Below are 22,828 nucleotides of genomic sequence, written 5' to 3'. Positions count from 1 at the left end.
AGTGGGGTTCCTGGCTCCCTGGCATCAGGGTGGGGCAAGGGGGAGGTGGAAGTTGGTCTAAAAGGGAAAGGACGGGACCAGAGGAGTGGGAGGAGGGGAAGGGACCCCCTCAGTGACCTTGCGGCTGAACAGACATGAGCAGCAGCGGGGTAGGGGACCAGCCCTGCTCCCCTCTGGTCTTGCTTGCTCTACATATTCATCTTACAGACAAGGTGATACCCAGAGGGTGTTGAGCAGGGATGGGCAGGGATTGTTCTGGGCAGTATCACAGATGCCCCTGGGGCTGGCCTAAGCAGACTGGAGTCCAGATACCACAGCAACAGTCCCTGACCTCTTGGGACATGTTCAGATTTCTCTTTCTGGGCCCCTGGCTGGCTCAGTCAGTAGAGCATGCAACTCTTGATCTCAGGGTGGCGAGTTCAAGCCACCCCACCCCCACAGGACACAGAGTTTACTTAAAGCAACAAACTCCTTCTTGTTCGCAATCCAAGTCCAGTGGAGGACATACCAGATGCTCCTCCCCAGACCCGCCCTTCACTTGTGGGGCCTCCTGCCCTCACATACCCCATTGGCACCACATGGAGGAGCTGCCATTGCCCTCTGCCCGTGGCCCCCTGTCTAGCCCAGCAAGGTTTTGAAGCAAGTAGAAGCAGGCAGATTCTCTGCACCAGCCTTTCCAGGCTTGTCACTTCCAGCATCCCCAGATGGGGGCCAGGTGTGTGCCCTGTTTGAAAGCTAGGAGAGCTGTTAGCGTTTAGGGACCGCACCTCTGCCCATATCTGTGCCCACTAAGAGTCTACGTCCAGGATGTTTTGGCCTGAGTGACCATGCATCCGGTGTCCTGTGAAGCAGCAGGTAGTTCGGGCTGTGGGACACAGAGCCATCTGTCAAGTCTGAACTATCCCACATCTACCCTGTGGCCTTGACCCTGGATCCCCCATTCTCTGAGCTATCACCTGGGGAGGACAGTGCCTGCCTCCCTCCTGAGGCAGAAGAGGATGATGGCGGGGTCCATGAGGCCGGCTTCCCCGAGGCCTCTGCAGTAGGTGAGCCAGACTGGTCATCCCCACACGTGTGAAGGAGAGCTGAGGCCAGGGGAGGCTGGGCACATGAGCCCAGGCCGGGACTCGGGACTCAGGCCTCCGGCAGCCCAGCCTGGCTTTAGTCTCCGAAGTTCCCCTGCCTGAGAGGTCCTGTCCCAGCACAACTCCTCGGGCACCTCCCTCACCTCTGTGGAAACAAGGTAGCCAGACAGGAAGCAGGTTTTCATGCCAATAATTTATTGAACGGAGGTCTGTACACAGGCAAACCTTACTGTGGAAACTAAGACATCAGGAGCTCCCCAACCCCCACCCCCTCAGCCCTCCAGGGTGGGGAGAGGAGGGAGGAGACCTTAGGGGCAGAGGACAGGAAGGGGAACACAGCTGTAGAAGGGGGACGGGCCAGGTTGGACGGTGTGAATCGACGTTTTCTTTAAGAAAAAAATTATAACAATCTATTTACACCCGGGGGGACCAGGGAAGGGAAGAGGAATAGACGGGCTGGTCTGGTTCTATTTACAAGGGACACAGGAGGGGAGGAGGGATTGGAGGAGTGTAGGCCTGGGAGGAGGGGAGGGGGCCAAGGGGGTAGGAGGTCCTCATGCCTCCAACCCCCTGTCCTTCCTTCTCTTCCCTCCCCACAACCAGTTAAAATCCTCTTAAAAAGCCCACCACAGGGTGAGGCTGGTGAGGGAGGGACTGGAGGTAGGGACAGGGACTCATTTACCTCTGCCCTCTAGTCTAGGGGCCCAGCCAGGTCAGGAGCTTGATGGGCTATGGCCCCCCTTCCCAGCCCCACTGGGGGCTCCCCGAGGGAAGGGTAGGTGGTGGGGCCCTCAGGAAGAGTTAGTGAGGGGAGCTGTGGCGTCGGGTGTCTGCCAGTCCGAGCCGGTCTGAGCCTCACTTAAAGCTGAGGGGGAGGAAAAAGACAGTTACCCTTGGCCTCTCAGACCCCCCACCCAAGACCAGGACCCTGGTGGGAGAAGCTACATCAGAAACAGACAGCTGCCACTTTAGGTCCAGCTCCACATACTCTAACGCCCAAGGGCCAGGCTGGTCACTGAGTGACTCACCAGAGAGCTGGGCCTCACAGAAAAGAGGGCACTCAGAACTTGGCCCCAACTCACAGCACTGCCCTGAGGAAAGGCAGGCCCACTGCTGCCCAGTTGGATTTTCTTTCCCAAGAGACACAGGAAATCTGAGTTTGTACATGCAATGGCCTCAATTTTTAAATGTGGGCAACAAATTTTAACTTTTTGTTTGTGCTAGCCAAACATGTATCTTTGGTTTCCCAGTTAGCACTTCAACAAATACGGGCAATCCGGCCCGATAAAGGTGGCTGTCTGCACGTGTGCTCTCAAATGTCAGCAATTCCCATACCCATGCAGGGAACTAGGGGGCTGTGGCAACACGCCAGCCTCCCAGGCTGAGGAAGGCCTTCATCTGCAACAGAGGGCCTCCGACTTACCTTGTGAGGATGGAGTGAGGGTGGCAGTGCCCGCTGGGGACCTCAAGTGAGGAGGGATGAGAATGGCGTTGAGAGATGGTTGGATGGAGAGTTCTAGAAACAGGAATGGACATGCCCAATCAGGACGCAGGATGTTGGGAGACCAGGTCGAGGTTGAAAAGGGCCACCCCAGGTAGGGACCCAGCTCTCGGCAAGGACAGCTGACATGTGTAACCACTGAACACTTTCAGGGACAAACTGGAAGGGGCCCAGCACGGGTGAAGCCACTTCAGGTCTCCTGTATTGGGGGCATCTCGCGAGCGCCCCCAACCCCAGCATCCCACTCCTATCTTTAACACCAAGCCCTCTTCCACAACCTTTGCCTGCCCTTCTGGCTCCCCGCATCCCAAGCTGTGCCCTCACCTCCAGGACTAAAGTTGAAGAGTGGGGGAAGCGGGCGGTTGTTGGGGAGCTGGGTTCCGTGACATCGCAGTTCATCAAAGAAGCTGTGGGCGCAGGCTTCCAGAGGGGAGAGCCTTGAGGACGGTGTGTACTCCAGCAGGCTAGAGCAGAGTGCAATGGCCTCCGGCGGCGTTCGAGATTTGAACACCTTAAGGGGAGGGGACGGTGGTCAGGAGGGTGAGCCACCCAGGCCCTGTGGACTCCTGCACCGCGCTGTGCCAGCCTGACTCCTGCACCCCCACTTTCCAAACAAGGCACAGCTACTGAGGGGAAGCCACATTCCTTCGGGCGAGCAGCTCACATAGGTGCCATCACTGGACAGGCCCTGCAGAGAGCCTGTTTTACCAGCAGAGAAATGGCACACTCAAACTCACCGTGGACCCTCAACTTCCGGAGGATGGAAGATGCCGTGAACTTTGAAATCTGATGAGTTACGGACCCACTCCCAAGCCCTGACTCTACAGCCAGGTCCCCAGCTGGCCTCCAAAGGGGACCTCGGCCACGCTGCCTGAGCCCCCAGCCCTGCCCCACCTTTGTCCAGGGATGAGCTTTAATCTGGGGAAACTTGAACTCCGTGTAGTTGGGGTTCATCTCTCGGATCTGTTCCCGGGTTGGTGTTCCCAGCACCTGGAGAGGGAGGTAGGGCTCTGAGCCAAAGCCCCTATCCCTCAGCCCCACCCCTGCCCACCCCACTGCACCCTCACCTTGATGATCTCCACCAGCTGGTCTACCCCACTGTCCCCGGGGAAGATGGGCTGGCCCAGGAGGAGCTCGGCCAGAACGCAGCCAGCTGACCACACATCTGGAGGGGAATGCAGGGAGGGTCAGGGCTGCCCACCCACCCCCTCACAAAGGCTTCTCTCCCCCACTGTCATCCTGAGGGTGCCAGGAGGGAGCCCCATTTTCTCAGCCCCGAGAGGAAGCACCCTGCTCAAGGTCCTACACAGTTTAAGAACACGGGAGCCTGCCGCTGAACCTCCAGGTCCACCTGGCCACGCCGCACTCTGCGACCTGCGCTTGCCGCCTTCATTGCCTCTCTCCCCACAGGAACCCCAGGAAGCCCCTGCTGTGCCTCTAGCCTCCGGGCAGCCCAACGTACCTAGAACAGGCTTCTGTGTTCTTGGGGCCTCGAGAAGCTCAAGGCTCAAGTCCTAGGCCTAGGTTCCATCCTGCCCACGGGAACAGCTACAGGCAGGCAGTCTCGCCCCCTCCCTCGTCTGTACCTTGGCCCCCAAGGCACAAGTTCACCCCTAAGGACCACACAGTTTCTTCACACTGCTGAGGAATGTTCTCTCCCAACCCTTTCACCCCCTCTCCTCAAGCCTGGAAAGGTAGCACTGTCATCCCCACCAATGGAGAAGGTCCCGGAGGCACCCGGTGGGCAAGTCACACCCTCCAGCTGATAAGCCTGGCCTCCAAGGTCATAGGCAGCTCCTCCCCCACCAGCCCCTCCCCCCAGGCCAAGAAGGGAAGGCTGACTGAGAGGTTCCAGAGCCCGAGTGGACTCTGGAGTCAGGACAGCTTTCAAAGCCCAGCCCTTCCCAGCCGTGCCCAACCCCAGCAGTGCGAATGCAGGCAGGTGGCCTCCCCGCTCTCCACCTCAGACTGCTCATCTGTGCAATGAGCAGACGCCAACACCGCCCTCCAAAGTTTGTGAGGACTGGATAAAAGAACACAGGTTAAGCTTGTATCACAGAGGGCGGCAGACAGCCCACAGAAAGAAGGCAAGCCGCCGGGCCAGCCGCTCCCTGCCCCCCCAACCCCGCAAAGCTGACCAATGGACGAGGTGTAATCGGTGGCTCCGAAGATCAGCTCCGGGGCCCGGTAGTAGCGAGAGCAGATGTAGGAGACGTTGGGCTCCCCCCGCACCAACTGCTTTGCACTGTGGGAAGAGAGGGCCAGGCGTAAACAGAAGGTGAGGGTTGGCGTCCCCCCGCCCCGTCGCCCCTTCGGCCACTCAGAGCACCCCAGGTCAGGCCCACCTGCCAAAATCGCAGAGCTTGAGGACAGCAGTGTCGGGGTCCACCAGCAGGTTCTGGGGCTTGATGTCACGGTGACACACCCCCTGGGAGTGGATGTAGGCCAAGCTCCGGAAGAGCTGGTACATGTACACCTGGGGGGGAGGGGACAGGGCAGCTGCAGCCCGGCCACACACACACACACACACACACACACACACCCCGCCCCACGTGTGCTACCCCTGGGTCTTCAAGCTTTAGTATGAATCACTTGGAGGACTTGTTTAAACAGGGACCCCTGAGTTCCGCTCCCAGAGTGTCTGATTCCGAAAGTTCGGGGTGGGGCATTTGCGACAGGCCCTCCCAGGCTGCTGCCGCTCCCCACTTTGAGAATACCGCCTCAGCCACACACCTCAGAAGTCTGATAAAGAGACACGGACGTCGGGAAGGCCTTGTGGGAGCCAGTCGCTCAGCTCCCAAACCACTGGCTATAGGAAGGGCTCAGCTTCCTCCGCCTGCCAGTCAAACCACCCACAGGCTAGCCTCTCTCCAGCTGGATTTTCCTGCCACTCTGCCTCCCACTGATTAGAACGTAAGTGCCAAGAGAGCAGGGATCTTGGGGTGTTCGTCACCGCCGCATCTCCCAGGGCCTAGACCAGTGCCGAGCATGTAGTCACTGCGCAGGCCAGCTTCCTGGGCCCCCCTCCTCCTGTTCCCGCTGCCCTTGGCTAGACATGCCGGCTCTTCACCCTGCCCCTCACGGGCTCCCAGCAGCCTTCCTTGTTCCTTCTTACCCCCAAAGCAGGCAGGCCTGGGGGGCCTGTTTCCAGAATTCCCTGTGCTCCTTCTAGTATGGCAGTTGCTAGTCATTTACAGTTCTTTGTGACAACAGCTGTCCACTCGGGCTAAACTGAGAGCTCTTCCGGAGCAAAGCCTGGGTCTCCGTCAACTGGATTTCTGGAATTGCTCAGTGCTGGATCCAGCACACAGGCAGCCACAGCACAGACTCACCAAACCAGAGGGCTCCCCTCCCGGGAGGCATGGTCCCCCAACACCACAACCAGTAGGGCTCTGTGGCCCATATGGGATCAGGGTTCTTAAAGCCGGCAGGAGGAACAACCTTCATCAAACCGCCTCCTCCCTATGCAGAAGGCTGCCACAGCCGCTGCTCTCCACATCAGCCCTCAGCTCACTGATTCACTCGTCCATTCATTCAAACACCTGCTGAGGGATTGTAACACCAGGGACCCAGCACCAGGCCCTGGGGAATGAGCCTGCACAGTGATGAAGACGCAGGCTTTCCTCCAGCCCTGCCTCCTTCTCACACCCCCTCTGCCAAGGGTCCAAAGGCCAGGACTTGACGTCAGTGTCTCTCCCTCGGCATTGTCAGGCTCTGCCCTAACTCTGAGCTAACTCCACCAACACCACTGGTGCCCCTGGGCTCCCAGCGTGGACCCGACCAGGTACCCTGCAGTCTCGCCAGACCCCAGTCAGCCTGCCTCCCTGATGTGGTCAGGCCCCAGGGGGGGCCTGCCCCACCTTGGGCAAGCTCTGTCTATGACAGTTATGGAGACTAGGGCAGGGAACTCAAGGGCTCCAGAAAGCAACATCAATTTGGAGGAGGAGGGAAGCCACAGAAGACAGGAGGATCCAGGGCCCCTGGCTCTGTAAGCCCCGGTCCCAAAAGCCTGCCTGCCTGCCTGCCCACCTTGACATAGATGATAGGGATGGTCAACTTGGCCTTGGTGAAATGGCGGGCCACCCGGTACACTGTCTCGGGCACGTATTCCAGCACCAGATTTAGATAAAGCTCGTCTTTCTGCAGAGAGCAAAGGAGAGGTGTGAGGCACTGCGAGGAACGGGCGGGGAAGGGGGAGGGAAGGCTCGTGGGGGATAACGGGGGAAGGACTGGCAGTCGCAGGAAAGGCAGGCAGGAGCAGGGGTGGAGGACGCCCCCGCACAGCCAAGGTCTCACCTTCTCCCCACTGGAGTAGAAGAAGTATCTCAGCCTCACGATATTGCAGTGGTCCAGCTTACGCATAATCTGCAGCTCTCGGTTCTTGGGGGCAAAGGGAAAGTGCCTCAGACAACAGCCGACTCTCCCTGCCTCCCCACCTCTGGCGCCCCTCACCACAGCCCTGCTCCTCCACTCCTGCCAACAGAGCCAGGCACTGATTCCTTGTATCCCAGCTCCAGGGCCCCTCTGGGGCACCCCCTAATTCCTCACCCCAACCCATTCTCCCCACACACAGGCTGGAGACCTATGGGCTAAACCCGACCTACAGGTGAGTTTTTTTCAGCCCACCACCCAAAAAATCTCCAATTTATTGCTGACCTTTGAAAATCAAATGGCTTCACCTATAAATTTGGTTTTCCAGCTTATCTTGAATAATCAAATGATGTGGCCACACAAGACCCAAGTGACAAAAGATGAGTACTCCCCACACAATTCACCCCAGTCTCCACTCCTCTCTACTACTTTCCCTAGAGACATCCGGGTCCTTAAACCTGACTTGGATCCTGAGTCCCAGGCTCCAGACTTTCATCTTCCGAAAGGAGGTCTGGCCTCAGCCTCTTCTCCGAGACAGAGTCTTGGTCTCTTCGCTGTTCTCCGTTCCCCTGAGTTCTGCCCCTGGAACTCCTGACTTCAGATCCCTCTCACTTCTGGGCCTCAACACTAATCAAATTCTGAGCCACACTCTGGAGATCCTCCTGCCCGAGGGTTCTCACTGCCAACACCAGGCCCTGACCTGGTTCCCTCCCAGCCTAGGCTCAGATCCTTTATGTCCAGAATGGCCTAAGCGCCAAAACACCAGTCCTTGCAACACCAAGTGGCCCTCAACTTCTACCTCTTCCATCTGCTCCTTGTTCCCTGGACATCCACTAGGTTACAGCTGTACGAGGAGGAAAGGGCACCCCTTCCTCAGGGGACAGAGCCCCACACCCAGCCACATGGTCTGGGGAGCACAGAGCAGGCTGGATTTCACCCTGCACTTGCCAGGCACCTGGGTCAGAGCATGACCTTCACAAACACACTCATCACCTCTACCAGCTTCCCTCCCCTCTGTGCAGAAGGGTAACTTAATGCATAAGGTGGGAGGCTTTAGAATCAGACAAGCCAGAGTTTAGTCTTGCCCGCAAGTCAATTCTCTTATCCGACTCTCAGTCTTAATAACACACCAATACCTACCCTCAAAGAATCTTCACGTGAATTAAACAAGAACTTGCCTACAAAGCAATTCACACCAACCCAGAGCCCAATAAACATCAGCTCTGGGCTCTCTCTAAACCCACACTCCCATCTTCCACACAATTCATGCCCTTCTGCTTCCCTTCTCTGGCCCATGTTCAGATCCCTGTGGAAACCCAAGTTTAGCACTCTCACTAGGGCCCTCTCGCCCATCACGCCTGGTCACACTTCCTTGTCCCCATTTGCCCCAAGCTACCTTGAACCTCTTGTCCTGGAGAACCTTCTTGATGGCCACCAGTTCCCTGGTCTCAGCCAGCCGTGCCTGGTACACGACCCCAAACGAGCCATTGCCAATCACTTTGATGTCTGTGTAAGCCACCTCTTGGGAGCGCTCCGGGCCTTGGCCTAGAGTGGCTACCACTGTGGTCACCTTCCCGCTGTCACCTGGGGAATAAAGGGGATACACGATCCACTGACCTTCCCTTTCTTGCCACCACCCAATCACAGGGCTGTGGGAGGGAGGGGAAATCACTACAGGATGCTCACTGGGGGGCCTCCTTGTCCCTTCCTTGTCTTTGAGCAAAGGTGGCTGTTGGATGCCTCTAGGCGCCCTTTCTCCTCTTCCCTTCAGGGAACCCTAAATCCTGCCTCTTCTCATGTGGGAGGCCATGGACAACTAAACCTCTTGCTCTTCAAGTGTTGATAAACGGTAATTTCTACCTCTAGTAAGCAGTAAATCACTGGTTCCTTTTGGTTTGAGGGCACCCTCACACTCTTAGATGTTGACTCTGTCCACTCTGAGCTTACTGCCTGCTGGGGCCCCTCCTGACTGGGGAAAGCCTGACCCAATCTCTTCCACTTACCGGAGCAGTAACCCTGAGGTACTTTTGCTTTAGGAAAGCACTAGCCCTTCTCACAGCCTGGGGGATAGTGACATCTAAGTCCTCCTTGGTAGAACTAGTAACTGCCACTGGGTTTTGGTGGCAGAAAGGACCCCTCCAGGTAGGCGTGCCAGTGCCAGGACTCTCACTTTTTGAGGACAGTTAGCCCTTCCCCAAATATTTCGGGGCTAGAAAAGGTGCTAACCTGACCTCTTCATCTGTGTGTTCATCTGTGTCCAGAGCCCCAGAACCCTTCATGTATTTGGGTGGTCCCCAACAGACAAGTACTAAGTGATGGGAATGGTGAACCTGACCTCGGTTAAGAAGGGGCTATCCAGGCCTCAGTCCTCGGAAGGAAAGTTGCAATTCCCAGTTCCATTCTCTAGACAGCAGCAAACTTTTATGGCGTTCTTAGAGAAGAGTGATCCCTTTTCTTTGGTGGAACCTTTCATCAGTTCGTTTGAAATCGAATTCATTTTGAGGGGCCAACACCTTCTTTTGGAAGGAGATTATCCTACATAGCTATTCGTCCAGAACCAATAACACCAGAACTCAGAATAACGAAAGGGGTTTAACCTCAGATCCATAGTCTACGGGGAACTATGATCCTCCCTGACTCTGTTCCATTTTTGTGGAAGAAGACCCACCATGACAAGTTTTTTTTGTTTGTTTGTTTTTAATAAATTCTACCCCCAACATGGGCCTTGAACTCATGATTCCAAGATCAAGAGTTGTATACTCTACCGACTGGACTGGCCAGGTACCCCAAGCCAAGTATTTGGAAAAGTGACTATGGACTTGATCTGCAGGATGTACTGATCCCCAGTTTGTCCTTTTTTGTAAGAAACAGCAACCGTTAATTTCTACCATTGGGGAATACAGTTCTACCTGTTACAGATGCGTGATGGTGCGTGATGGTAATAGGTCTTGTGCTTTAAAATCAAAGACTACCCGGGTACCAGGTTTGGGAAGCCTTGACCCTACCTTTCGGAGACAGAGGAAGCCCAAATCCGTTTCTGTGGGATATTCACTCCAAATCCCCATCTCCTAAGGGGGAGCAAATTCAGATCCCCCCTTTTGGGGTGATGGTGATCTTATTCTTTTTTGGAACAATAACTCTCTAGCCCCATTTGCAAGCGACGATGACTCCTGATGCTGTTGTCTAATGGATGGCAACATCAGATTCCTGTTTTTGAGGTTCAAGGATCCAAGACCTCGGTACTGGAAGAACAGGAATCTGTGACCCCTGTTTTTTTGAGGATTACTAATTCTAATCCTAAACTCCCAATTGATGGAAACCCCTCAAATCCCTTTCTCTGGGCGGGGGAGAGCTCAGATCCCATCTTTGGGAAGCACAGTGAACTGGAGCTTCTATCTGGGCATATGGAAGAACCAGATCGACGTCTGAAGGGCTTCAGGAACCCTGATCTCCACCCCCACGGACGCCGCTAATACTCACGGCCCAGCTTCACTCCGGGCGGCGGGAAGCTAGTGCCCGCACCGGGGCCGCCGCTGCCTCCTCCGCCGCTGCCGCTGGGGCCACCCCCGGAGCTCGAGGCCCCCACGCCCCCACCCATAGCTCCGACTGACGCCTTCCCACCGCCGCTGCCGCCCGGGCCGGAGGCCGAGCCCCCGGGGCCGCCACCGCCGCCGCCGCCTCCGCCGCCTGGCTCCGCGAACGAGCTGGTCCGCGCCCGGCCCGAGCCCCCAGGGCCGCCCCCTGAAGGCGCGCCGCCGCTCATGGCGCCGAGCGCAGGCCCAGGCCGCGGGGCTCGGGCTGCCCGGGCTGCCCCCGCCGCCGCCGCTGCCGCCGCCTCCCCCGGGCTCTGGCCTCTTCCAGGCCGCGCCGCTCGGGCTCCGGCTCCGGCCCAGCGCCCGCCGCGGGGCACGCCGGGAGATGCAGTCCGCCTGTCCTACGCACCGCGGTCGCCGCCCTCTGTCTGCACAGAGAACCGCGTGGCACGCCGGGAAATGGAGTCTGCAGAGGCCGCGGAGTCGACCGCGGGGGATGACGGGTCGCGTTGCACGTCAGGAAATATTCCTGGGCAATAAGTCCCCGGAATGTGTCGACGGCGGACCCTGAAGCACTTTGGGAAGTGGAGTCAGAGTCACACACTCACTCCACTCCAGCAGCTGCGAGCCCTAGGTGTGTTTCAGAACTGTAGTCGCTGCCACTCTTTCGGTGAGCTTTGTAGACCTGATGCACGCCGGGAAACAGAGTCCAGACGCTCATTTAGTCTATTGGCTGTGTACGCCGATCGGAGCTGGGTGCACTGCGGGAAATTGAGTCGGCGCCGGTGCATACGCAGCTATCGGGCCGTGAGGCAAGTCGGGAAATGGAGTCGTCGCCACGCCCTCACCGCATTGCAGGTGTAACGCGACTTCCAAAGCATGCCGGGAAATGGAGTCCCATGTGCTCCTCAAGCCCCAAGAGGACACTGCAATTATGGAGATAGGCTAAGAAATAGAATAGGTAGGTACGGCGTTCCTCCGCCCTCCTATGCTGGGCCGCAGTCCCTGCCGGGAAATGTAGTCAACACCAAGGCTTCAGAGTAGTTGCTACAGTGAGTCTTTGTGTCTTCTGGGAAATGGAGTTCAAGGCAGCCTCTCCAGTGGACGGGGAGGAAATCTACTAGGAGCCCGGAGCATGATGGGTAATAGTCCAGCCCGCATCCTGACCCTTTCTTTCTGAGACGAGGCTGCAGAGGCTTGCTGGGAAGTGAAGTTCAATCGGTACTTTTGGGAAAGCGTGAGCCAAAGGTGAAAGACATCAATCCCTTGGGGGGAGACTGCAGAGTGTTCAACGCCTCCTTCCCCTCCCCAAGCCCCAAGAAAGAGCTAAAATTGATCAGGAGCTGCAAAAAAATGGTGCCCAAACATTCCAAGTTCCAAGTTTCCACAATCAGGAAGGAAATGTCTTCCACAAACAATTTGGGGAACAAAGTTCCCGGTGGTCTCACAGAACAATAGTCTTCAAATACATTCTAGCTTTTTCTGCCAACGTGGGCTGGACCAAGAGGCTGAGACGAGCATTAAAAAGGTGAAGACAAAAAAAAAAAGTGAAGACAGAATTTCTATTTTGAATCCCCTTTCAGCCTTTTGCGTTCTCCGCTTCCTAAGTTTCCAGGATCCAGGAGGGCCCAAAACAAGGAAGCCGGCTATTGAGAGTAGCCTCGGGTTTTGCGCACGGACTAGGTCGCCCTATTTATCGATTAATACCGGGTAAGACACTATCCCCAAAGGACGCTGGGAAACGGAGTTCGTGTGTGTGTGTGTGTGTGTGTGTCTGTCTGTCTGTCTGTCTGTCTCTCTCTCTCTCTTTCTCTCTCTCTCCCGGAAACACTTGGAACTAGAATGAAATCATCTTCAGCCCCTCCCGCCTTGTAGAATAATGGGAAATGGAGTCTCTAGACTTGATTTTAATCTGAGTCTCTGTTCATACTAATTGTCCTGCCCTTTCTGAAGCCTGAGGAAAGTCTCGTCCACTGGGTCTGACTGCAATTCCCAGCGGACGCACAAGACACCCTCACCCGCCCCCGCTAGGGCTGATAGACAGTCTCGCCTAGAAGGCGAAAGCTTTCTCGGACTACAATAACCAAAAGGCAAAGCGCGGACAAACTTCCGCTCCCTTTTCAATGAACGCGGGTGCTTTAGGAACAGTCGAGAGCGGGTGTTTCTGGGAGTTGTAGTTTTTCAGCCAAATGGTGGTTGCTGCCCTCTGACGGCAGCTCAGAGATGAAAAGCAAAAATCTGAGTCAATCCACAAGCCTGGGAAATCATACACGGACCAACAAGGCCCAAAAGGGCAGCAGAGCGGGGAGGGGGGGGGGGATGGGGCGGTTACTTAACGGACAAAACTCACGGGACGCGCGCAGTGTACCGTGGGCAACCGCCACGAGGGGACTGGGGTCCGTGGGAGTCTGAGGGCGACCGCCTGAGGGAATCTTACCAGGATGTTTGCAGGGGTGAGAACGTTTGTTGAGGGGTGCTAGGGCAGATTGTAAGTGTCTATGAGGGGCCTGTGGGGGTCTGGAGGTGTTCAGGGGAGTCCGTGGAGAGGTCAAGGGATCTTACTGGGGACCAGTGAAGAAGTCACAGGGGATTTGGAGCGTTTTTAAAAGGTCTGTGGGATCTCTGAGGGACCCAAAGGGGTGAACGATGTTTAAGAACCATCAGAAAGGAGCTTCAGGGAGTTGGGGGGCTGGGGGAGGGCAATGCTGGGGGTTATAGGCATGAAGAGAGTCTCTGAAAGGTTGAATTAATTGATGAAGTGTTGTGAGCTCTATAAAGGGCTCCCTATTTGGAATCAGCGATCCTGGGGTGTAGAAGGGAGCAAGGGTGTGGTCTTGCAGAAACCGAATAGGCTTAGGTGAGTCATTAAAGATTAGAGGACAAGCTGGAGTTTTCAAGACGGGATGCCACCTGTGACATTGCACTGGATCAGAATGGGGCAACAAGCCTGGCTCTGCTCTGGTCTGACCTGGAAAGCAGTTCTGGAGCTGAGCAGTTTTTAATCCATATTAGACCTGGTTAGAGGTGCTCTGAAGGCACCAGAATCAGGCTAAGACTACTAGTCCGGGTCCTCCCTCCTCCCCCCAGTGATAACATCCCCCTTTCTCCATCACACCACCACCACCAACTCCGTTGCATCTCTGTTGCCAGGAGACATGCCTCATCCCAACTTCCAGAAATAGCCCAGTGGCCCCCACCCCAGGGAGTGACTTACATCACCCAGGAGAGGGAGCAGTTGCCCACAGGCTGCCAAGGGAGCCTCGGTTTCCTGCCAGTACCCCAGCCCTGGATCCTCTTTACTGCCAATCGACATCATCTGGGACCACCCACCCTGGGCTGGCAGGAAATGAGGGTGAAGCCTGAGTAGATAGGAGCTGCCAGTTCCTTCCCCCTCAGAGCTGCGCAGGGTGGAGTTTCTCCGTGAAGCCAGTCCAACAGGCCTGAGTCCTCAATTCCCACTCCATTTCTTAGCTGTGTGGCCTTAGGGAAACTCCTTCCCCTCTCTGGGCCTCCTGCACCTCAACTGCACTTGAAGGGGTTGGGCTGTTCCTAATGACAGCTTTCGGCTAGAATTCCTTCCGATTTTTTCATCCCTGAATCAAGCTCTCCAGCTTGAGCTGCTGGCTTTATAAGCTCACCTTTCAGAGCCTATGATCTGGAGACCTTGTCTAGAGCCAGACATCCTGGCTTTAGGAGGAAAAGGTGTTGTCAGGAGAACATGGACTTCAGAAACGGACCTCATTTCGTGTCCCGCCTGGGCTTAGGGCCTTGAGCAAATCCTTTAACTGAGCCACCGGCCCCCACCTTGCTGGTTGTGGGAGATACGGCGCTGCAGCTGACCTGGCATCAGGTACTGGGTCCCCAGCAAGCCAACCAGGAGCAACCAGAATTAAGCCTGTCCCTTCTCAACCTGCTGGTGGAGGACAGTTCCCTCCGTTTGACAGAAGGACCAATAAGGAACCCTGGAAGGCCTACATTTCAAGAGACCCTGGAGGGCTGTTGCCAAAGTCCCAGGTCACGGGAACACGGACAGGAACACAATGCAGCAGAAAGACAAAGTTCTGGTGATCCGAAGAGCAGCAGCAATAGCACAGTTCTAAGGACCGGCGGGTCCCCATCGGAACAGGGGCACTATCAGAGGGCCCGCGGGTGCCTGAGACCTTTACCATCAGGCCCTGGGGGGTTATCGTCTTCCTGAGGGTCAAATCATTTCCCAGGCCTGAATTGGACCCATTCAGAGGGGGATTAGACCCTTTGGCCATAGAGCCACTGGAGAAGCAGTCTAGGCTCCTGTCTTTCCCAATTGAAGGCTGTGACCTCCTGGTGGTGTTCCCAGCACCCAGGACAAATCACCGCATCCAAAGGTCCAAAGTTTTATTGTTTTGAATACATTCTCCAGCAGCCCCCCAACTTCCCTCCCCCCCACCCTCCATCCCCAATACAGAATAAGGCTTGACCACAGACCCCCACCCCAGGGGCCCCAGCTAGGAGGCAGAGGGGGCTTCCAGTTTGGTTTCAGGGCACCCCCTTCCCACCCCCCCCACCCGCCTGCCTATGGGCTAGTCCTAGGAGCAGCTGGGGGTGAAGGGGTTGGACCAGTGCTGGGATAGGGAGTGGGAGAGGAATAGCAGGCACTTGTAGAGATTTGTGGCCTATGGGCGGCACCCCTCCCCCTCCTCTGCCCCCCACCCCCCAACATGGAATTTTTGGTTCATCATAAAATGTCCCTCCCTCCCCTGCTGCAACCCTGTGGGGTATGAGAAACCCAGGCACTCAGGGCCCCTGGAGGGGCAGGGAAGGCAGGATCGGGGCTGAGGATGGCCGGGAGTGGAAAGGGACAGGGACAGGAGGCAGAGAATAGGGAGGGAGACAAGGCTTTTACTTCCTAAGCGATTGTAATAAAAAACGTTCCTGGGCATTGAGGCCAGCGCCTCAGTTCAAATATAAATTCCCCAGAATGGAGGTGGCCCCCTCAACTCCCCCCTCCCTACCCCCCCCACCACCACTTTGCCTGGAGCTTAGAAACCCACAGATAGGGGAAGCCCCCAGCCTGGGAACCCACCCACCCTCACCATTAAAAAAAAAAAAAAAGAAATTAAAAGTTTTATACAAAACGTGGGGCAGGAAAAGGGAGGAGGCAGGGAAGACACTGGAGAGCTGTCCTCACCTCCAGGACTTGGGGGGGGTTAAGGCAGCAAAAGAAGCATGGGAGGTGGGGGGACCGGGGCCCCCTGCCCACAGCCCTCAGGAATCTCGATGCTCCAGAGAGAGCTGGGCTGTAGCGTGCTGGAGGTCAGAGCTCACGCGCCTCGGGGTGAGGGGTCCCCCGGCCTCCCCGGGCCCCTCCCCACGCACCTTCTTGTCCTCACCCTCATCCTCCAGGCCCCCAGCAGGGCCCCCACCCCCCTCCAAGCGACAGTCTTCACTCCAGCGTCGCTTAAAGCGCAGCTTGAGAGGCATGCACTGGGCTGCACCGGGTGCTTCGCCGGGCTCCGGCTTGGGGGGTGCAGGTGGGGCGCGAGGGGTCTTGAACACCTCCCCGTCTTCCTCATCCTCATCGCTGATGTCAGTCACCTCCACTTCCTCTGACTCGCCTTCCGAGATGGGCTCCACCTTGATCTGAGGTGGCAGTGGCGGCGGGGGTGGGGCCAGTGCCCCAGCGCCCTCCGCCAGCCCGCCTGCGCTGCTGACCCCGCCAATGCCAATGCCACTGCTCTTGTCAGCACCCGCCGGAGCCTTCTCCCCAGCAGCCCGCTGCCGGCGTCCCAGCGGGGGCGGCTGGAGCTTAAACTTGAATGGGGAGGAAGAGGAGGAAGAGGAGGACGAGGCCGAGGAGGGGACCGGTGGGGTCTCGGGAGCCATGGGCGGCAGCGGGCACTTGTCAGGGCGCTGGGGCTGGGGCACCACCAGCCCGGGGTAGTGCAGGAAGGCGCGGGGACTGAGGTGGTAGTTGTAGACGCTTTGGGTATGGGCCTGCAGGTACCGTTTCATGTCCTCAGGGCTAAAGGAGAAGTGGGAGCCTCCCCCTGAGCCGCTGGGGCCCCCGCCACCACTGGGGTACATCGGGCTCAGCGTGGGTGAGGGAGTGTAGGCCAGGTGAGTGGGTGTCATAGGCAGAGCCGGCGAGAGCTGAGGGGGTAGCAGGGAGCCAGGCCCGGCCAGAGGCGACACAGGAAAGGGGCTCAGGGGCTCAGGGCCACCCCGGGGCCGGGGATAGACGCGGAAGACGCCAGGGTCATGGGGCAGGCGTGCCAATGGGGGCCCACGGAAAGCCCCCAGCTCTGGAGGGCCTGGCGGTCGGGCCCGGGGGTCCTCTCCCAGCGGCTCTTCCAGCTCTGACGTGCCATCGCTACAGTCACTGACTGAGCCTCGACCCAGGCGTCGGGCCACCACAGCCGAGAAGAGGGAGGATGAGGATGAAGAGCAGGCCGGTGGTGAGCGGGGGTCCTCGGTGGGGGACAGCACCTCGGAGGGCGTTGAGGGAGGGAAGCGGAAGTGGCTGCCACCTGACGGCACTGGCGGGGCACTCTGGGGCACTGCACCCCCTGCAGGAGAGGGAAGATGTCGTGTCAATGCCCCTGTCAAGCCCCCTGGCCCAGGCTGGACACAGAGGCAGATTCCCCCCCTCCTCCATCTGAGACCCCGCCCACGTGCCACAGTAACTCACCAGCCAACCCAACATCGATGAAAGGGTAATTAACCAGCACCAGTTTGTTGAAGTTGAACTTGTAGGTGAACCGTTTCCCCTTGGTCTTGTGCAGTATGCGTTTGTTGTAGTAATAGCTATGGGCGCAGAAACACATGGGATCATTGGTGACACAGGACCCCAGTCTAGACCCTGTTCCTTGACTGGGGAGTCCAGTGCAGCTCACCAAGAGGGACTAAGAACCCTGGTCCACCTGAGAGAAACCAAGCAGCTGGAGGAATGGAACTAGCTCTCCCCTCAGGTCTAGGGCCAGACTAGAGGCCACACCCAGGACTGCAGTCTCTCCCCTCAGGACACCTCTATGGGACAGAGGCATTCAGAGCAGGCTTGGGACTTGCCCATCCGTGGTCACACAGCTACAATTTGGCAAAGGATCAAACCCAAAGCCTATTCCCATGGGCTACAGGCTCCCCAAACAGTGGGGGCTAGCCACATCTGCCCAGGGGCTTCTGCCCCTCCTCACCGCAGGGCCCGGCTCAGCTTGTCGTAATTCATCTGAGGTTTGCACTTGCGGACGCCCCAGAGCCGAGCCACTTCGTCGGGGTCCTTGATGACGAATTCCCCGTAGTCCCCCTGCCAGGCGATGACCCCCTGATACTCCTCCTTCCGCAGCAGCTCCAGGATAAAGTGCCACAGCTGGATCTGCCTCGAACCAGGGGACGACTCCGGCTTGTAGGCCCAGTCCGGGAAGGCAAACCCTGGGGACGGGAGGCAGGGGAGTAGCCCCGGGTCAGGACGCCAAGTCCAAGGCTCTGGGTCCCCTCCCAGGGTCCACCCTCCTACCCCGCCCTCCACATGGGGAAATCCGTCTCCCCTCCGCCAAGTCAGGACCCGAGTTAGAGGGAGACAGTGTGTGTCTGTGTGTGAGGGGGCTAGACGGGAGCTTGGGGTGGGGGGGAAGGGAAGCTGGAGCCTGCTCCAGCGACACCGGGAGAAACAGGAAACCGTCGGCGGCGGGTCCCGGGGCCAGTGCCAGGGGGCCAGGCACCAAGCCAGGCCGGCGGGCAGGGCTGCCAGTGGGGGGAGGGGCAGGAAGGGGCACACGTGGCCAGCGGGTTGGGGCGAGCCCCCCCAACCCCAACTCCCATTCAGGGACAGTTATACCCCTCCCCCAACTCACCCCACAGCTCCGGTCCCCTCCTGAGAACATAACACTGTCTCCCTCCCAAAACCTACCAGAGCCTTACTCCCACCCCAGGACCCGATGATTTTTTTTTTTTTTTCTTAAAAGGACCAGGAGGGGTGGGGTGGCTGGTTGACGATGAGGTCAGCGCTTGCACACACAGAGGCTTCTGTCTTCCCTGGAGAGTGAAACCCAGACTGTCTGAGAGAGGCCCCCCCACAAGCCCCAGCCCCTCTGTGCTGCACTGCCCTCCCGGGACCCAGGCACATGGACACAACCTGGCTGGAAGGCCCCAGCCCAGGCTGGGAGGCTGAGCAGGCAATGCTGCAGCCAGTTCCCCCTTCCGCCTTCTCATCCTCAGCTTCTTCCCTGCCCACCTGCCTGCCCGCCCCCAGCATTAACCTTGGGTAGAGGTTGGTGGTGGGCTGGCTGGTCCCTGGAGGGGGTGGGCAGCCTGGGGGGGGGGGCATGGGGGGGCTGCGGTTGTCATTTCCCAAACCCCCGGGTAATCAGGGGCCATCAATAATTCAGCACTAGGCAGCCGGTAATGGAGGGGTGGGAGGAGGGAAGGGGAGGAAGAGAAGGAGGGGGAGGCAAGGCAGGGGCTCTGGTGCCACCAGAGGGAGAAGACCAAGGTATGGACAGCTAAGGATGGGCGGGGTCCCAAGTCCCAGTCAGGCTGCCCCTGTGAGCCTCTGGCCCCTGGCCCCCGGATCAAGCCCCGACTCAAGCAGGTACCGACCCGGCCTGAGCCAATGGCGAACCTCCCTCAGACTCCACCGCAGTCTGGACTCCAACAGGAGATCCTTCCCCTTGGGGACACGGAGGTTCAACAGTTCCTACTCCCACAGGGACCACCCCTTCTAAATCCAGAACTGACTCTCTTCCCTACAGTGACCCAGCTTCCTGAGCCCTGGCCTTGGGGAGAATGGGATGGCCAGCATTCCCCAGGCAGTCCCTGCCCCATTCAGATATCCCGGCCTCAAACCAGCCCCTCAGGGCTCTAAGAATACGACCTCCAGCCCTCCAGCTAGTCACAGACCCAGACTCCTACGCCAGCAGCCCTGCTCCATTTAGAAGTGACAGCCCCCCAACAATGCCTTCCATAGATCCTAGCATCCGTAACCCCATCACTCTCACAGGAATCCAGGTGTTCACCCCATTATCCTCACCCCGCTTGAGAATCCAGGTCCCAGGGTCTTCCTCAGGGCCCCAAGGCCCTTGGGAACCCAAGTTACCAAGTCACTAGCTCCTCGTGCCCTCTGAGCCCTCCCAAAAGCTCCTACCCCCACCCTCCCCGACTCAGGGCACCAAGCTCTGTGCTTCTCCCACCTAAGCCTCAATCTGGCTCTCAAACCCAGGAGTGTGTGTGTTGGGGGGGGGGGGGCAAAGCCCCTGAGACAGCAGTCTGGAATTGGGGGGGTATACTGACTTCCATCCTCCCCACCCAAAATTAAAGCCACCCTTCCCAGCCCACCCGCCCCAGCCTCCTTGTCCCGGTAACCAGGCAACGTGTGTGCAGCGACAGTCCTGGGAGCGGGGGAGCAGGAGGCTAAAAATAAACTTTGCAGAAGAGAAGGAGTGAGAGAGACTACATGCAACACAAAGGGAACTCGGAAGGGAGGTGGGGGGCTCTGGAAAGGCCTCAAGCTGCATTCCGGGGACTGTCCCAGGCCACCTTTTTAACCACCCCCCCTCCCTGACCAAGCCCCCCTCTGTGGCTAGAACCCTGGATCCCACTCCAGGCAGGGACCCTCCCCACTCCCAGGTCCACCCCAACCCGGCTTTCCTCATCGGACATAGCATACATGAGGGCCTGTTCCTGGCTTTGGGGGGAGAAGAGGAGCGGGGGTGACGTCAGGGTGTCTCAATGGGGCTCTGTTCCCCAGGCCTTGGAGCCAGGAGCCAGGCACGGGCAAGGGGAGCATGTGTGTGTGTGTTGTGTATGGGTCCACGTGCTTCAACAGGGAACCACCGGGCCTGCACGGAGAAAGCTCCCAGGGGCAGGACCTCTGGAGCATGGGGGCTGCTGAAACAGGGAGCAGGCAGCTGACACTGAGAGAGGTGCTCAGGACATTTTGAGTCAGGGTGGAGAGGTGGCAGCAGACAGACAGAAAGGGTTGGGATGGCAGGGTCCCAGAAGGCACACCTGGGTCCCACAGAGGCGGGGTAGGGATTCTCCCAGACAGACTGGAAACCAAGGGCGGGGGCGAACTCCTGGGCACCCCCCAAATTCACATGACTGGCCAAACTTTTTTTAAAGGGACTCTGGGGGTCGGAAGGGAGGGGTGGTGGTAGAGGAAGAACACGCCGACCTCCTGGGGGGCCCTACCACCTCCCCCACTCCAGGCAGCCCTCGGTGGCGCCAGAGCCGGGAAGAAAACAGGAAGTGGGAAACAGCCGCGGCAGAGAGGAGAGGGGCCGGGATGGAGGATCGGATGGAGGGGTGTGCAGACGGACAGACGCACGGATGGACCGATCGGGAAGCCATTCCAGGCCCCCGCCCCTTCCCCCAGCCGGAGAACCCACACGCGGCTCGGCCCCAAGACAGAGTTAGGGGAGCGGCCCAGCCGGTCCCACCAGGAGAAGGCCCGAAGCAGGGAGGGAAGACGAGGCGGGGTTGTCTGGGCGCCTAGGCCCCCTCCTCGGGCGAGGGGAGGCTCCTGCTGCCCCCAAGGCCCAGCGGCCCTACAGCCTGTGGGAGCCAGAGAGTATGTGGGACGCACGTGACTGACCCTACAGCACTCCGCACCCCTGCCCCACCCCCCTGCCCCACCCCCCTGCCCCCCTCCTCGGCTCCAATCCCCAGGCGCCGGAGCACTGCTCGGAGCCCTTTAAGAGCCGCCCCCACCCGCCGTGCGAGGGGGGGGCGGGGTGGGTGGGCCGGTCGGGGCACACACCCGCACACAGGAGCCCTAGCCGCGGCCGCCGCCGGGGGAAGGAAACAAGTTTGAACAGCGGCGCCCGGCCCCCTTCCCCCTCCCCCGTCCCCGCCCCGGGCCGGATTCCGACGGGGTAGACGGGTAGGGGGCGGCGGGGACCCCTCCCCCCAGCGCGCTCGGGCGCAAAGTCCAGCCCGCGCGAGCCCGGGGGCGGCGGGGGAGGGGAGGGGGGAAAGTCCGAGTGGGAGGGGGGTTAATCCCGCTGCCCCCCGCCCGCCGACGGAGGGGGGAGGGGAACCTTGGCCCCTTAAGGAGGAGCAAGTTGGCGGGGAAGAGGGGGGCGGAGGGAAAAGACGGCCGGTTGAAAGAGAAGCGCTGGATGAGGGAGGGGGGGCGAAGGGGGAGCCTCCGCGGCCCCCCCCACCTTCCCCACCCTCCTCAACCCCGGGGCCCGGCGACGAGGGAGGAGGGTACCCAGGTCTCCCCGGAGCCACCTTAAAGCCGCGCGTTCTAAGGTCGGAAACAAAAAGTTCCTTTTTCGAACGTTCGGGCTGCGCTTTGGAACTTTGCGACTCTGCGCGGGCGGGGGAGCGAGGAGCCGGAGGAGACGGGCGGGGGAGGGGCGGCGCAGCCCGGACCCCGAGTCCTGGGCTCCCCAATCACGCCCTCCTCCTAGAAGCCATCCCGTATGCCCCGCTAAGCCGGTGCGGGGCACGCGCCGCGGTGAAGGTCATGGGCCGGACCACGCAGCGCGGAACCGGGAATAGCGGGCCCCGTGGACAGCCCCCCCCACACGCCCCGCACACGTCCCGGCCCCCAGAGTGCAACGTGACAGAACGGCGGGGAGGGACCCCGCCACCCCCGTGATCCCGAGAGTGGGCGAGAACCCAGCTTTCGGGGTCCAGCAGGGAGAGGACCAGGACTCGCAGCACCCACACCACTCCGCCCGGACCCAGAAATTGGGGGGTCCCATGCAGCACCCCTCGCTTGTGCCACAAGAAGCAACAGGTCTCGAGTGCTCGGGGGTCCCCCCAGAACTAGGGATCACTCGGGCTACCCCGGAACCCTCCAGCCCCCCCAAAGTTTCTCCGCCTGGTTTCCCGGGGCAACAAGTCTCCCCCACACGTGCTGCCCCCGCCCCCACCTGTGTCCGCCGGGGTCTTCATGCTGGGGGGCCCGGGGCGAGGCGCCCCGACTCCGGGCCGCAGCTCCCGGCGCCCGCGCTGCCCCGTCCCGTCCCGCGCCCGTCGGGCCGCCCTCGGCGCTTCACCCGGCCTCGCCTCTCAGAGCCTCTCCCCTCCCCGCCGCCGCCTCCCGGGTTAATATCGCACTCCGGGGCCGGGACGCCCACGCCCCCCGGCCGGCGACGTCACCGCCGCGTCGCCATGGAGACACTGCGCCCGCCCCCTCCCCGCGCACTCACACACACACTCGCCGGCGCGCAGCCACTGAGGACCGGCCGGCTCTGGGCTTAAAGGGGCCGCGCGGCGGGGAGGAAGGAAGGAGGGGGCGGGGGTGGGATGGGGTCCTGGGGGTCATGACCCTTTTCCGAGGCTCCAAGTCTGCAGATAACTTAAGTCCCCGGCACTCGCGACTTGACGCCCCTCCTCCTCTCCTGCCCGCTGCA

At 59.3% G+C, this 22,828-nt stretch overlaps 2 protein-coding genes across 2 annotated transcripts; both read right to left on the bottom strand.

The window, feature by feature from the left end:
- Window positions 1-1,258: 1,258 nt before the first annotated feature.
- Window positions 1,259-10,822, bottom strand: GSK3A (glycogen synthase kinase 3 alpha). Its single transcript, XM_080828071.1, has 11 exons — window positions 10,438-10,822; window positions 8,354-8,541; window positions 6,883-6,966; window positions 6,616-6,726; window positions 4,932-5,062; window positions 4,725-4,831; window positions 3,654-3,751; window positions 3,481-3,576; window positions 2,911-3,097; window positions 2,509-2,601; window positions 1,259-1,950 (listed from the first exon to the last, which is right to left on the bottom strand). Exons 1-11 carry the CDS (start codon window positions 10,718-10,720, stop codon window positions 1,877-1,879), a joined length of 1,452 nt encoding a protein of 483 aa, XP_080684197.1. The 5' UTR covers window positions 10,721-10,822; the 3' UTR covers window positions 1,259-1,876.
- Window positions 10,823-14,855: 4,033 nt separating this feature from the next.
- Window positions 14,856-22,480, bottom strand: ERF (ETS2 repressor factor). Its single transcript, XM_080829095.1, has 4 exons — window positions 22,346-22,480; window positions 17,660-17,894; window positions 17,158-17,273; window positions 14,856-17,035 (listed from the first exon to the last, which is right to left on the bottom strand). Exons 1-4 carry the CDS (start codon window positions 22,365-22,367, stop codon window positions 15,735-15,737), a joined length of 1,674 nt encoding a protein of 557 aa, XP_080685221.1. The 5' UTR covers window positions 22,368-22,480; the 3' UTR covers window positions 14,856-15,734.
- Window positions 22,481-22,828: the final 348 nt, after the last annotated feature.

This window comes from Martes martes (assembly GCF_963455335.1).
Source record: "Martes martes genome assembly, chromosome: 17".
Taxonomy (NCBI): domain Eukaryota; kingdom Metazoa; phylum Chordata; class Mammalia; order Carnivora; family Mustelidae; genus Martes; species Martes martes.
The sequence above is the reverse complement of the archived record's forward strand: the minus strand, read 5'-3'. Positions and strand labels throughout refer to the sequence as shown.

Coding starts and splice junctions, on each gene's coding strand:
- GSK3A (XM_080828071.1), bottom strand. CDS start 10,720: ATGAGCGGCGGCGCGCCTTCAGGGGGCGGCCCTGGGGGCTCGGGCCGG. Junction 8,542..10,437: donor GCCCGGAGTGAAGCTGGGCC/GTGAGTATTAGC, acceptor TTTATTCCCCAG/GTGACAGCGGGAAGGTGACC. Junction 1,951..2,508: donor CCTCACTCCATCCTCACAAG/GTAAGTCGGAGG, acceptor CCTCCCCCTCAG/CTTTAAGTGAGGCTCAGACC.
- ERF (XM_080829095.1), bottom strand. CDS start 22,367: ATGAAGACCCCGGCGGACACAG. Junction 17,274..17,659: donor AAGCTGAGCCGGGCCCTGCG/GTGAGGAGGGGC, acceptor CTGCGCCCATAG/CTATTACTACAACAAACGCA. Junction 17,036..17,157: donor CATCGATGTTGGGTTGGCTG/GTGAGTTACTGT, acceptor CCTCTCCTGCAG/GGGGTGCAGTGCCCCAGAGT.